The sequence below is a fragment of the Parus major genome, chromosome Z (genome assembly GCF_001522545.3).
Source record: "Parus major isolate Abel chromosome Z, Parus_major1.1, whole genome shotgun sequence".
In the NCBI taxonomy this organism is placed as follows: domain Eukaryota; kingdom Metazoa; phylum Chordata; class Aves; order Passeriformes; family Paridae; genus Parus; species Parus major.
In genome coordinates this window covers 12,843,440-12,856,936 of record NC_031799.1, presented here as the reverse complement: position 1 = coordinate 12,856,936, position 13,497 = coordinate 12,843,440, and the positions used below count along the sequence as shown (strand labels likewise).

Sequence of the window (13,497 nt, the reverse complement as noted above, 5' to 3'; positions counted from 1 at the left end):
TGGTTCCTGAAAGAAGAGAAAAACTTAAAAATAAATATGTGCACATTTTTGCTTATGTAAGCAGGCAAGCAGAACAGGGAAAATAGAGGTAATAAAATAAGTGTCAAAGCTGAGTCTAGATTTTACTGTGTTGTAAATGAAAATTGCTGTAGCAATGCTATGTGAGAAAGTACATGGCTCCTCAAAAAAAAGGGGGGGGGGGGGCTGAAAATGGTGGTGTAGAGCATGCTTGCAGTCATGGTGTAAACCATCCTCATACTGATAAATTATGAGTAGCTCTGACTGACCTAGTGAGGTGCCACCTGAGATAAAAGCTGCATGACTTTGTGTTGTACAGCATAGGTAGGTCCCAGATCTTCTCTGTTCTCCCCATTCTCATGCAGTCTTTGGCAGATGGAAATGCTGCTTCAGAAGACTGCTGGGCATCATGGATGGTGGACCTGTGTTCTTATGTGGAGGTGCAGTGGTGGTGGCTGGGGCTGGACCACAGTCCTTCCCATGAAGTCCTTCCACATCAAGCAGTCACATGGCTTTACTCCCACCATCCTGGCAATGAGGGGCAGCTGTCTGGGACCTCCTACTTTTCAGTTAGTGAAAAAAAGCTACATATTCCTTCAGGCCAGAAAACTTATCACCAGGATTACTGATCTCAATCCACAGTCAAACCGAGGTAACTTGCCATTTGTCTCCTTCCCTGCCAGTGCCCAAGCTCCCCACCCTTGAGTCTTTATCCTCCCTACACTACTGGTGCCATTAAACCCTCTGCTTCCACTAGGGATGTGGAAAAACGAATTGACTTCAGATACTGGTTTCTGGGGCAGTGCTGCACTAGCCTGGTAGGGTCAGATCTGGCCAACTCCAACCCAGGTCAGAGGAGCTGCAGCAGGATGAAAACAGTGCCCCAGGAAGTGAGGTAAGAGGAGAGGACTCCTCTCTTTCTCCTGGAACAGGTCTTGTGGAGGAGCACACCTACTCTCCTCCTTGGCTCTAGGCAAAGACAAGCAGCACCTTCTTCACATGTGGTTCTGGGTTACATGGTGGCTTTGGAACCCATAGAGGTTAGAAATTATTCCTTGTGTGAAATGGGATTGTAGCCATAAGAGCTGGGCTGTACCAGCTGTGGGAGGCACCCTAAAGCAGAGATATCCTGCATAGGAGAGCCAGGACCTGTCTAACACGGAGGCAGTGATGCTCTTAGGGTTTGCAGGCTGAGAGGCTTCTGTGTATATGCTTGTGCATAAAATCATTTCTGACCAATCCAGCAAGATAAATTGGGTTTGCATAGCATGGTTTCAGTAGTGGGGGGTGCTACAGGGGTGGCTTCTATGAGAAGTTTCTAGAAGCTTCCCCCATGTCTGACAGAGAACCACATAAGGACACCTAGTCTTGTAGGTGGTTTGTTTGCCTGACTAAAACCCTTGGTGAGAACAATCACTCGTTTGAGGCACAATTTGGAAATTACAAGGCAGGGTGAACAAGGTTTGTACTGCTACCAGAAAAGCGTCCCAAGGAATATTAAAGCAGGCTAATTCTAATAATTATTGTGGGCATTTGAGATACATGCTGAAACTGAGCAACGTGTGGTTCCTTAGAGTCACTGGTGTAGTCCACACTCAAGATGGCACGTGGGGAAGAGATGGTCTGTATGGTTTTTGTATTGACTTCTGTCATAAACAGAGCTACAGATCCTGCATCAAATCTTTAAGGTCGGTGGAATCTTTACTTCAGATATCTTTTTTTAAATAGGATTGTGTTATTTGGCTTTGCTATGCATTACCTTCAACTGGAGTACCCAGAAGTAATGGCTTTTTGTTTGCTAATGTGATTAATTTCTGACTTATCTTTAAATGCTCTCTAGTCCCACAAACAAAAGATTTCTATGACTTTATCTAGCAATTCGTGTGTGAGCAGAGGGTCATGCAACTGTGTCCTGTGTGAAAAATTAGTAAAACAAAGATGACCCATTCAACTAACCAAGCCAACTGTGGATGAAATGGCAACGCAGGCTGACTTTAGGATAAAGCACTAATTAAAAGAAGGTATGACTGCTTGGTGGAGTCTGACTTACTGAGAACACATTAGGAAAAGGACAATAGTATTTTGGTCAATATGGGTAAGTGTATGGACAGTAAACTCCATGGTGTGAAGAAAGAATTACATCAGAACCATCTTCAGAACAAGTAAAAGAGAACAAAAAGAAGTTAATTATGCCTCAAAGGGGAGGGGGGGGAGGGAGGGAGGGAGGAATCAGTTCACCTTTAGACCTGTAACTCTTTGGGCTTAAATAGGTTATTAAATACAAAAGCAATGTACTGCCATCTCATAAATTCAACCTTGATGAGTTCTGCATGGAGTTCAGCAGTAGCTTTCACATGTGAAGATGCAGTGGAGTTTGCAGCTGCTCTGAGCTGCCTTTTGTTACCTTGGTGGTCTATGCTATTCTGCTGAGATCTGTTCTGGTTCTGGTTGCTTGCAGATCTTTTCAAGCAGCCAGGCATTGCCAGGTATTTAATGCTTGATCTGTGCCCTGTTACAGTGCTATGGAGTGCAGCTTTTCGGGATTACATAAAATTGTATCTAAAGGTGCTGGCTGGGTTCATAAACAGCAGAACGCTTGAATTTGGTTTTATTAGCTGGTGTGCATATATATAAGTGCTTCAGTCATACTGAATCAATGACTGAAATAAAATGTATTGCTGATATGTGGATCTCATAGTAGATTCAAGTACATTTTGGTGAAATAAAACCTTGGTATTCTCCTGTGAAATCATAGAGAGAAATAATTTTAGCTGCTTGGGTTTTATTCTGTATTAAATTATTTTTAAAACGGACTGATTCTAGTAGCCACTAACAGGTACAATCTCTGTCTGGTAATAGTTCTCTTTTCTTTAAATCTGTTTTCTAAAGCTTTTGAGAGAAGATATAGGTTCAGCATGTTCACCTGCATTTAAATAACTGTCAGACAAAAATTTTCCATGTACCTTGTGTCTGTGCTGGTTTAGGGGAAATCACAGATTTATAGATCTTTGAGCAAAGAGAGAACACAATGTTCATCTAAACTGACTGCAGCCCTGCCCAGACCTTAGATTATTTTATTTAACTCAGCAGCTTGAGGTAGACCAAGAGTATAATTTTGGAATGATACCCAAGCTAGATTTAAAGACTCAAAGTGCTGCAGAGTTTGTCACAGTCATTGGGATTTTATACCAATGGTCAATTACCCTTTCTCAGAAAAATGCCCTTTCTCTGAAGAATGTACCTTATTTTTTTGTAGCTCAGTTAACTTCTTTCTTCTGAAAACTGGATTTTGCTGCTTGACAGCCTCAGCAGGACTAAGGAGCCTTTTATTTTTCTTACAGATGTTTCTTGTGATTGCTAGTTTGTATTTTCACAGAAAAATGTCAGAAAAATTTCTTTATACTCAGAAACACAGTAAGGCAAATATCCTTTAGACGCCAGTTTTTCTGTGCTAAGGATCTGACATAATTAAAATCTGCCATCTTAGAAAAGAGTTGATATGATTTTGCTGCTTTCTATTTCTGTTATCAACCACTAGTCTATGATTAAGTCTAATTCATGGCTTGAGTATCAGTACTGGTGAAGAAAGGGGTTTTGGTGTATGCTGTGCTTATACTTGTAGGAATCATGGTTGTTTCTGTGTTCCTCAAAATACTATTTTTAGCATTTCCTTGAGTCTATCAAACGCACTTTGCAAATGGCTTGAATTCTCTGTTACTTGTTTTTCCATGAGCAATTCCCTTGGAGTCGTATGGCCAGATGATATCAGAAAGTATCTGGTCCATGGTCCAATTTTGCCTTAGGCAAAATCAACAATTACTCTAAGCCTGCATGATCTTCCTTCCATTCTTTCCTACTGAGAAGCTGAAGTGCAATCAACATATTATTTCCCCAGAGAATGAAAATTAAAAAGGGTTTTAAAAAAGCTTAACCAGTAACCTGTATCCTGTCTCACTTGGTTTCTTTCCCTTAGGAACCAAGTAAGATCAATGGGAGACACTGTTGGTAAATCCTGCCTCGATACACTTGTCTCTCTGATTTTTTGAGTAATTATTGTTCCTCTTTTCTCCTTAGGGCTCTTCCTGCAATGATGGAGTGGGTCCGAACTCAGAAAGCAGGAGAAAGTGGTGTGAATATTATCACTGCAGATTTTGTAGAACTTGGTGACTTTATCAGCACAGTCATAAAGCTCAACTATTCTCTGGATGAAGGTGAAGATGACACTACTTGATAGTACTGTGATATGTATGTTGTTGCATTATTCAGAATTTGAAAAAAAAAAAAAAAAGAAAGATTGTATTGTAAAAGGATTATATTGTAAAACACTCATCTTCTTGTAACACACTGAGGTGTTTAGGGCTTTAGTGGGTGGGCATAAGGGAAATGTTTTCATCATTTATGATCATTTTTTCATGTTTGTGTTTAATGTGAAGAGCAAAACTAAACATGTTTACAGTGTTTGACAAAAGAAGGCCATTTACAGGTTCTCCATGAGGTACCAAATGTGATTCATGTGTCTTCTGTGGTTATGAACAGTGCCAAGAAATTTGTTGTTTTCAGAGCAAGGGGATGTATATATTGTCCTCTTCCTGCTCACAGCAGGATTCCAAATGGTGTGAGCATTGCACCAGGAGACTGAGGACAGTATATCTGGCACGACAAGTTCAAGCTGCTACATTTCATCTGTTAGGTGGTTTAACTGATCATATTTATCAATGAGCTGCAGGTTTAAATGCCTTTGTGATGTAAATCCGAAGTCATGCTTCTAACACATGCATAATCAGTGGACAGTAAATATGATGTGTTATGTACCATAATCAGTGGACAGTAAACATGTGTTATGTTACCATAATCAGTGGGCAGTAAACATGATGTGTTATGTTACCATAATCAGTGGGCAGTAAACATGATGTACCGTGTAGCTTGCACAAAGCACAGACAAAATCCTGCTTGCTTTTCATTCTCAAAATGGGTTTTTCCAGTGTCTCTGCCTCAGGTCAAGCCAGCAGATATGTGATACTGGCCTAACTCTGTAATCACAAAGTATTTCAACACCCTGGCCATTGGCAGGACACTTTTCACTAAACCAGGTTGCTCAGAGCTCCATCCAGCCTGGTTTTTCACACTTCCAGGCATGGGGGCATCCACAACTTTTCTTGGCAACGTGTTCTAGTGCCTCATCACTCTTACAGCAAAGAATTTTTTCCTAATATCTAATCTAAACCTACTCTCAGCCTGAACCATTCCCGCTTGTCTGTCACTATATGTCCTTGTAAAAAGTCTCTCTCCATTTTTCTTGTAGACTCCCATCAGGTACTGGATGGCCAAAATTAGGTCACCCCAAAGTCTTCTCTTCTCCAGACTGAACAATCCCAATTCTCCCTCAGCCTTTCCTCATAGGAGAGGCGCTCCATCCTTCTGATCAACTTCATGGCCTCCTCTGGACTGGCTCCAACAGTTCCATGTCCTTTTTATGCAGAGACCCCAGCTCTGGATGCTCCAGCTGGGTCTCAGCAGAGCAGAGCAGAGGGGCAGAATCCCCTCCCTCCCCTGCTGCCCACGGGGCTCTGGATGCAGCCCAGGACACGTTTGGCTCTCTGGGCTGTGAGTGCCATGGCCAGGGCATGTCCAGCCTCTCACCCACAGCACCCCCAGGTCCTTCTGGGCAGGGCTGCTCTGGGTCTGTTCATGCCCAGCCTGTGCTGACACCAGGGGCTGCCTGTGCACTTAGTATTGTTAAACCATATGAAATTCCCATGGATCCACTTCTCCAGCTTGTCCAGGTCTCTCTGGATGGCATCTCATCCTTCAGGTGTGTCAACAGCACCACTCAGCTTGGTGTTACCTGCAAATTTGCTGAGGGTGCACTAGATTTCTTCATCTGTGTCATTAAGCAAGATATTAAATAACACTGGTCACAATATGAACCTCTAAGGAACAGCTGCTGTTCCTTATTTTTTCCCTGGTTCCAGCAGGAATACAGTTAGGGAAGTTTTGAGCACCACTTCTTCCCAGGATTAATCTTATGGAAGAGCCTGATCACATATCCATTGAATTGAGTAGGAAAACTCAATTTAGTGTGTGTTTAGTGTGGATTGTGCATAAGGTAAGTGAGTTGTGTGTACTCTTATGATGTGCAGTATTTTGTCCCATGGTAGAAATCTGATTTCTGCAAAACTGAAACTGCATTTAAAAATAGGTGCAGTCTAAGCTTTTCTTTAAGAAGCTTATAAACAGAACACTTTCCCATTGATTACAAAGAATCAGTACCAGTTTCATCAGTGAAAAGTTCCTGTACTAAAGAGTGTAGTGGTTCAATTCTAGGTAATAGCAGTACTCTACAGTCCTTAAATTGTCTGTGGGATATAATACTGCATAGCATAAGATTGAAAATCTGTTGAATGACACTGTTCCAGCAACAAAATCACTGATCATCATAGTTTTAAAGAAATATATATAAAAAGTAAATGGAAAACTTAGTGATTTATAAAATGAGAGCATTGCAACTGTATGACACCTAACTGGATAAAATACAGGCAGTCCTATCTCCTGGACACATCAATACACAGATACCCAACTTTGGAAAGTAAAACATCTTATCTGTACAAAACAATAAATAGTATAACATCTTACAAGGAAATGCTCTTTGAAATATTGCAGGGATTTATGGGATGGATTTAAAGTCAATTCTCTGTTGATATTACTAGAACTTTTAGTTGAGCAAGAAGAGAGAATTGCATCATACAGTCCATTGCTATTTTCTGTCAGATGATAATGACTACTGTCTCCCATCAAAGTTTAGAAATTCAGAAATGGTCATATTGAACAGATGGATAACAAGCATTATGGGGGGTTTGTTTGCTTTAGTTTAGGGAGTGGAATAAAAAGAACACTTCCTGCTATTTTGTACTGAGAGGTTGTCTTGGAAAAAGTGTATGCACATGTGAGTGTAGAATAAAGAATAATTTAAGTGTATGTGTAGTATAATGACACATTTAAATGTATGTGTATAACACAGACATCCTTGTACACTTGCATAATGATCTTTGGGGTTCTGGACAGGACTACTATAAATTTGTTTGAAAAAAACCCATGCAGCTGTTACAAAGTCATGATGGCCCTTTCAGTAGCATTCTCTTCTGTATAGGTTAGGACTGTACGAGTCATCCCCAGTGAAATCTGTGATCTAAGCTAGTAAGGTTTTTTGTGGCATTTAGACTTCATCCGGACTGCACCAAAAATTTACTTAGAGTGACAAGTCATGGTTTTGTTGAACAAGGGGTATGACTTTAATGCTTTCATCCACAACTAAGCAAGTTATAGAGTGGCTTGATAGACTTTGTTTCTGGTTTCCACAGGCTCTCCAAGTAAAATTTATGTAACAGATATATAAAATGAAACATGAAAATAAATTTTTGAACCCACACCTATGTGGGTGTCCTACATAGAAATGTAAAAATGTTTGCTTATTTATTGGCAGTGTGGTGTGAAATGCTCTTTTTTCCATTTAGCTGGAGTTGGTTGTTTCCAGACTCCTTCTATGATTCTTCAGCTGCTTAAATATAGTCAAAAGAATTAATCTAGCCTTCTAATACAGTAAAGGAATCTGAATCCTTGGGTAGAGTGAAAATTAGGTTTCTCTCTTTTTGTATTCTGGCTGAAATTCTGTTGCATCTGAGAGCATCAACACCAGATTTCTGCTGGTACCCCTGCTCAAACACACACACAGACACACCAGGCTTTTTGCTTGCTCAGAGGTGTACTCAAGGCAAATGCTTTGCTATATTTTAAAAAGTGTATGTGTGTGTGCCTGTATATATGAATAAGTATAGAGCTTTCTAGAGTTTGTTAGCATTGTTATAAAATGTTTGCTTAGTGTCAGTTTTATTCTAATTCTCAATTGGAAATAAATAGAAAATAAAAGCAAAGCAAAAAAAAATGTCCTCTGACAAGAAACAAGAATAGACAAATTGTATCATTTGTCCATTAGTTGGGAAGAATACTAGCAAAATGTTAAATTCTGGTCAGAAGAAATATGTTTTCATTTAGCTGTTGATCTTTCTATTGGAGAAGCACAGCACTTTATGGTAGGAACAGGTAAACAAACTTGCCTTAATTACTAAAAGAAAAAAGTGCATGTGGGGATATACTATCCATGCTCTTCTGAAGATTTCATCTGTGAGGGCCTAAAACTGTAAGTCCTGATAGAGATGCACTCCCTGTTGATGTTGTTTGGGGATCTTGCCAAAAAAGAACAAGCCAGAAAGTACTATGCAGCACAACTGGACCATTCCAGTTCTGCCACCCATATGCAGCTAAAATTGTCTTTTATTTCAACCAGAAATGTGCTTGCAGGGTTGGGTCAGATGTGTTATTCTGATCCTATTAACTTGGAAGGTTTCTTCACATGTATTACAAGGAATCTTGCATGGGAAATTAGTTGACTGTAATCAGCCCATCAAGAAAAAATACCTGTCTACACTATTGATCTGTATAAGCTTCTACTTACTCAAATTGTCATGTCATTCACTGCCAAAACATTTTTTCGCTTCTTCTGCTTATTTCCCCCCTCAGTATGTTCATCATGTATACATTGAGTACTGTTGTTTTCTGGCAGTTTCATGTGATTACTTGATTGTTTCTTTTCACCCATAATTGAAAGATGGCGACAGTGCTGCACACATGGAGTTTCTCAGCTGTGTAAACCCACCTGGCTCCATTTTTCAGTTTACACATACTGAGACATCTTCGTTCTGTACTGATTTAACCTGCAGAAATCCAGTCCAAACAGGAGGTTTCCTGGAGTGCAATTCCTGCCTTGTATGGTGAGGAGTAAATTGGAATCAGACCACAGGAGCGTAGTTTTAGAATTAGTGGGTTCTTTGCATTCTTTTGCTGTTGGATACATTACTGGTTTTGTAGGTCCTGCCATTTCAAAACATTATTTTAAATGTACACATGTATGTATATATAAATATATATGCATGCATGGCTGAGAGGGAATGTATGCTCCTGTATGCTGGGCTTAATCTTTTTGTCATACTGATACAAATCTAGACAGTTTCTACTAACTTCAAAGGAGTTACTAAGCCTTTTCCCTGAGATAAGAGTGAGCAGATAGTCACTGTGTAGTAATTATAGGCTGTGTTGCAAATGAAATTTAAAATTGTGGAGCTTAATTCCACAAAATAAAAAAAAATAAAGCAAGAAAACAAAGTGCCCTGAAAACCACAGTTCCAGTGCTTTTTATCCTCAATGTAATATAAGAAACACCAGGTATTAGCAACTGATTAGGCCATCTGGTGATTTCAAGGGTTTGGGTAACACCATTTCAAAGTTCTAAATTACTTTTCAGTGAAGTAAAAGCTAATAGTATAAGATGTATTTGTCATATCTCAGTGGTAGCTTCTGTGTTACATACAGTCAATGTTGTTCTGAATTGTATGTGTTTACCCAATGATGAGGCTAAAATATGCTGTATAGTATGTGTAATGTATTGATTACAAGTATTTGGAGTTCAGTGGTCTATTTAGTTTTTACTGTGCTGCTGTTTTGTAGGTATGTGTGTAAACGGATTATGGATTGTCTACAGTGTACAAGGAAACAGTAATTAATCCTAAAGGAAAGGGGCAGTTATGTGACCTGCCTTAATGCATTAGGATAGTATTGTTAAATCTCATAATTATCGGTTCCGTTTCAGATGTTAGCAAGGGTTGTCCATAGAGCTGACTCCCTCACTTTCTGGCACGAAGGAGTTAAACTTGAAGTTACGTGGAGCTCACTTACAGATTTGTAGATAAAGAATAGGAATATTTGCCTGATTAACTGCCTTGACTGTACAAGGTGGCAAAGACATGGTTTCCAGTGTGTTACAGATCCAATCACTTCTGCGCACACACAGCTCCTGCTGATGTCAGCAGGAATTGTGATCATGTAATTGAGTGGCCTAAAATTCATCTTCTGGAATATAGTCATGATAGGAGGATGGGGATATCCTGGCTTTAAGGAAGTGCCTGGATGCTATGCAATACTGCTCATGTCCTGTGTTGGAATATAGCTTTAAATTTGCAGGAAGAGCTTTGAACTTTGCTCCAGTGTAGGTTGGACCTATCAAAAAAAAAAAAAAAAAATCCTTATGTAAAAATTGTGAATACCATAGGCTAATCAGCATGGCCTGGCCTGCCCATGTACAGCATTCTGCTTTCAGGGATTGTGGCAGCTTCAAATAAAAAAAAAAAACTATAATTCCCTGTTCCTGCAGGATCTACATAGGAATCTCTACATTGCCTACAGGTATGACTCCTGTACTATTCCCACAGCCAGGTCTAGCTCCCCCTTCATGGCTTATGTTTAAGATGCCTGATGCCAAGAGTAATTAGGAAAGAGGTACTAACTAAGCATAGAGTTTCCACCTTGTGCCTGGCTGGTTGGAGTAGGGTGCCTGCCCTCCAGCAGCACATCTGGTATGAGGTCAGCTTCAGTCCGATCCACCTGAACAGTGACTGAGGGAAGGCACAAGTCTGATTTCAGAGCCTATGCAGTTGCCCAGTTAAAATGCAGCATCTTCTCCCTTCTGTCCTTTGCCTCTGCTCGGTGCTGCTTATCTGGACTTCTGCATACACATCCCATTACCTGCCAGCTGTGCATATTAGATATTTGTCAGCCTCAGCACTTCATAGCAGTCCACATGGTTGTATAAGATGTTAAGTGTGTGGGGCTAAAAGCTGGTAGAGGGCCTCATCTGATGTCCCATGATGGTTTATCTCCACAATCCAAGTTATGCACACACATCCTCTTAAAGAGGTGTCACCTTGGCCAGTGAGTATCTCCTCAGAGGGAGGTGGACTGAGGGTTTTTGTTTCCGCAGTAAGATGGCACGTATTAATCTCTTCCTTCAGCCTTTGGTCATACAAAGGTCAGAGTTTGATTGGAAGAAATTCCTCAAGTAGCTGCAATTAGTTTTGCTGTGAAGCGGGCATCCTTAAAGCAGAATCCTGGACTTGTGTAATTACTATTACTGAAAATAAAAATATATGGTTAAAAACACAATTTTAAACACAAAAATTACGTGGGCTTGCCAGGACAGTTAAGTTTTTGACTGCCTCAGTCATCAGTAGTTTAGTATCATCTAGGTGATGATTATTAGCATGTTATTGCCACACTGCCTCCTGACACTGTTCAGGGTCTCTGTACAGAAGCCTTATTATTCCCAGTGAGCATTAATGCATTTGAATGGCTTGTCTCCGTTTTGGTGGGAAGGATGATTGTGTAACACTGAGAACATGGAGCTCCCTGTGTGTTGTGCCCAAAAAGGTTCACAGAGCTGCACCTTCTCGTTTTAGGATCTGTTTAATGGTACTTTAATAAATGTTGTGTTAAAAATGCCTACAGTTCTGTATAGCAAATGTGAATTTTTATGACAAGAATGTGTATTTAGAGTAAAAAAAGTAATATAAAATCCAGTTTCTTTGTATCCAGTGAAACATCTAATAAAGCTCTGGTACCTGTATTCTTGTTTTATGGCTTCATTGCTTCATTTAAGGCTTTTCATGTAGGAGGCTTTTTAAGCACAGTTTGAGGTTATGGGTTGGAGCCATATATTAGACACAGGCTGTGCTGTTTTGTTAGGGATGTACACGGACTGCCCCATGAAGGCACTGCACTGAGAGTGTCCTTTCCACTTGGTTTTTATAGGGACATTTGAATACCAGAGGATGCTGTGATGTGTCCATGCTGCCAGAGACACAGTGAGCTCTTAGCTACCTCTTTTCCCAGCAGGGCTCTCCAGCCCCGGTTTGCCTGAAGCAGCAAAGCACAAGGCCCCGCGGTGCGGCCTGCTGGCTCACGCCGCTGGCGGTCTCTGGAAGGCGGGAGATGGCACTCCTGTCTCCCTGGGCCCTGGGCCCTCGCACACTGCTGCCCGTGGTGAGCACTGCCCACCATCGAGGCAAACCAGACCCCACTTGCCTGCAGGTCCAATGGAGCAGACTGTCTGATTTCCAGGACATGCCAGCGAGGAGGTGAGTCCTCCAACTTCCCTCCCCGGTGTCTCCTATGCGGTGTGGGGACACCCCTCAGAACGGGGCACAGGCAACTTCCTGGCAAGAGTGCTCTGTACACTTGAGCAGGGCAAGCAACTCAGCCTCCTGCAAGAGCTGGCTGTGGCGTGTTAAAGCCTTTCTGCATGGTAGAAGCTTGAAGTTTAAGGTTTGGGTTACTTAATCTTCCTAGCAAGGCCAGAAATTTTGTTTTCCAGGACAGTCTTCTGCGGCTCACTTCTCCTGCTGTGTCACAGGCAAACCCAGCTTAAGTGCAGTGCCCTCCTACTCTTTGTGACCTCTCACTTGGCCTGGGTGAAGGAGTCAGGTGTAAGCTGCAGGGCTGCAGTAGAAGAGGCCACGGAAGATGAGCAAGCCTCTCAGTGACTCCCTGCAGAAACCCTAAGTACTGTTTTACCAACAGTAAAACATGTTAATTGGTCAGTACACAGAATAAATTTTTTGCCATTGCTGAAGTGGTTACTAAACAGTAAATGTAGCCTTTAGTTTGAATCAATCAACAAAGTTTCTTATCTCTTCTTTAAAATGTTGTAAGTGATACCAAATTTTCATATGGTTATTAAAAGCTAGCCAACCTGCATACACAGAGGAGTAAAAATCTGCAGCTCTTGGTAGTGTAGTGCTGCTGTACTAGAGCATGTGGGGGGTGGCACAAATTGCAGCAGCAGCTGGTCAGCTGGAAGGAACATCAAACCTGGGGTTGAGTTTAGCATGATGGCTCTTAGTGCTTTTACTCACACATCCCATAGCAAATGTTCAGGCTGGATGTTCTCTACACACATCCCTGCTGGGAAGGGGCAGGGAGCTGTGGAGGTGGGGTTAGTAGAGGAATATGCCCACAGAAGCTGTCTGAAATCTTGGAAGACCCAGGTGTTCCAGTCTCCAGCAGCATTTCCTACCCTTGATGCCTGAAAGATAGGCTGGAAATAAATCCCCACAGACTGATGTCTATAGAGGATGTATTTGTATACTGCAGCACTGGTGGTGAAGGGGATATGTCCACCTAACTCACTCACCTTTGTCAAGTGCTGTGGTTTATTTATACAGTAAGTATTGTTCAGTGTTATCATCACATACATCCCAGAACCAATTTAAATTGTATGTTCTCTCTCATGTTTATTAGATAGTTCTTTTGCACTGCGCTTGTGCCTCCCCAGTTAAGGGGTCTTGGGGGGTCTTTGATGAAGGCTTCCAAGGTCTTCTTCACATCTGAACTTTTCAACTTGGTCTTAGGAGCATGTGCAATCACAATGTTCCTTGATCTGTCTGGTCCTAACCAGCCTAAATTCTTTATTTTATGGCTAATTGGCTTTTCACTTCCCAATTTTTGTTTAGTACTATACTTATATATCTCTAAAGCTATACACCTGGTGATTTTTTTTTCCTTTTTTTTTTTTTTGTCTATTCAGTTAACTATATG

At 41.1% G+C, this 13,497-nt stretch overlaps 1 protein-coding gene across 1 annotated transcript in view; it reads left to right on the top strand.

Annotated features, from left to right (window-relative positions):
• PLCXD3 (phosphatidylinositol specific phospholipase C X domain containing 3) overlaps positions 1–5,508 on the top strand; it is a 75,032-nt gene extending 69,524 nt beyond the window's left edge. The window contains exon 3 of the mRNA XM_015652097.1: positions 4,093–5,508. Within this exon, the coding sequence (XP_015507583.1) occupies positions 4,093–4,249 (157 nt within the window). The 3' untranslated portion in view covers positions 4,250–5,508. The remainder of the gene's footprint in view (positions 1–4,092) is intronic.
• Positions 5,509–13,497: the final 7,989 nt, after the last annotated feature.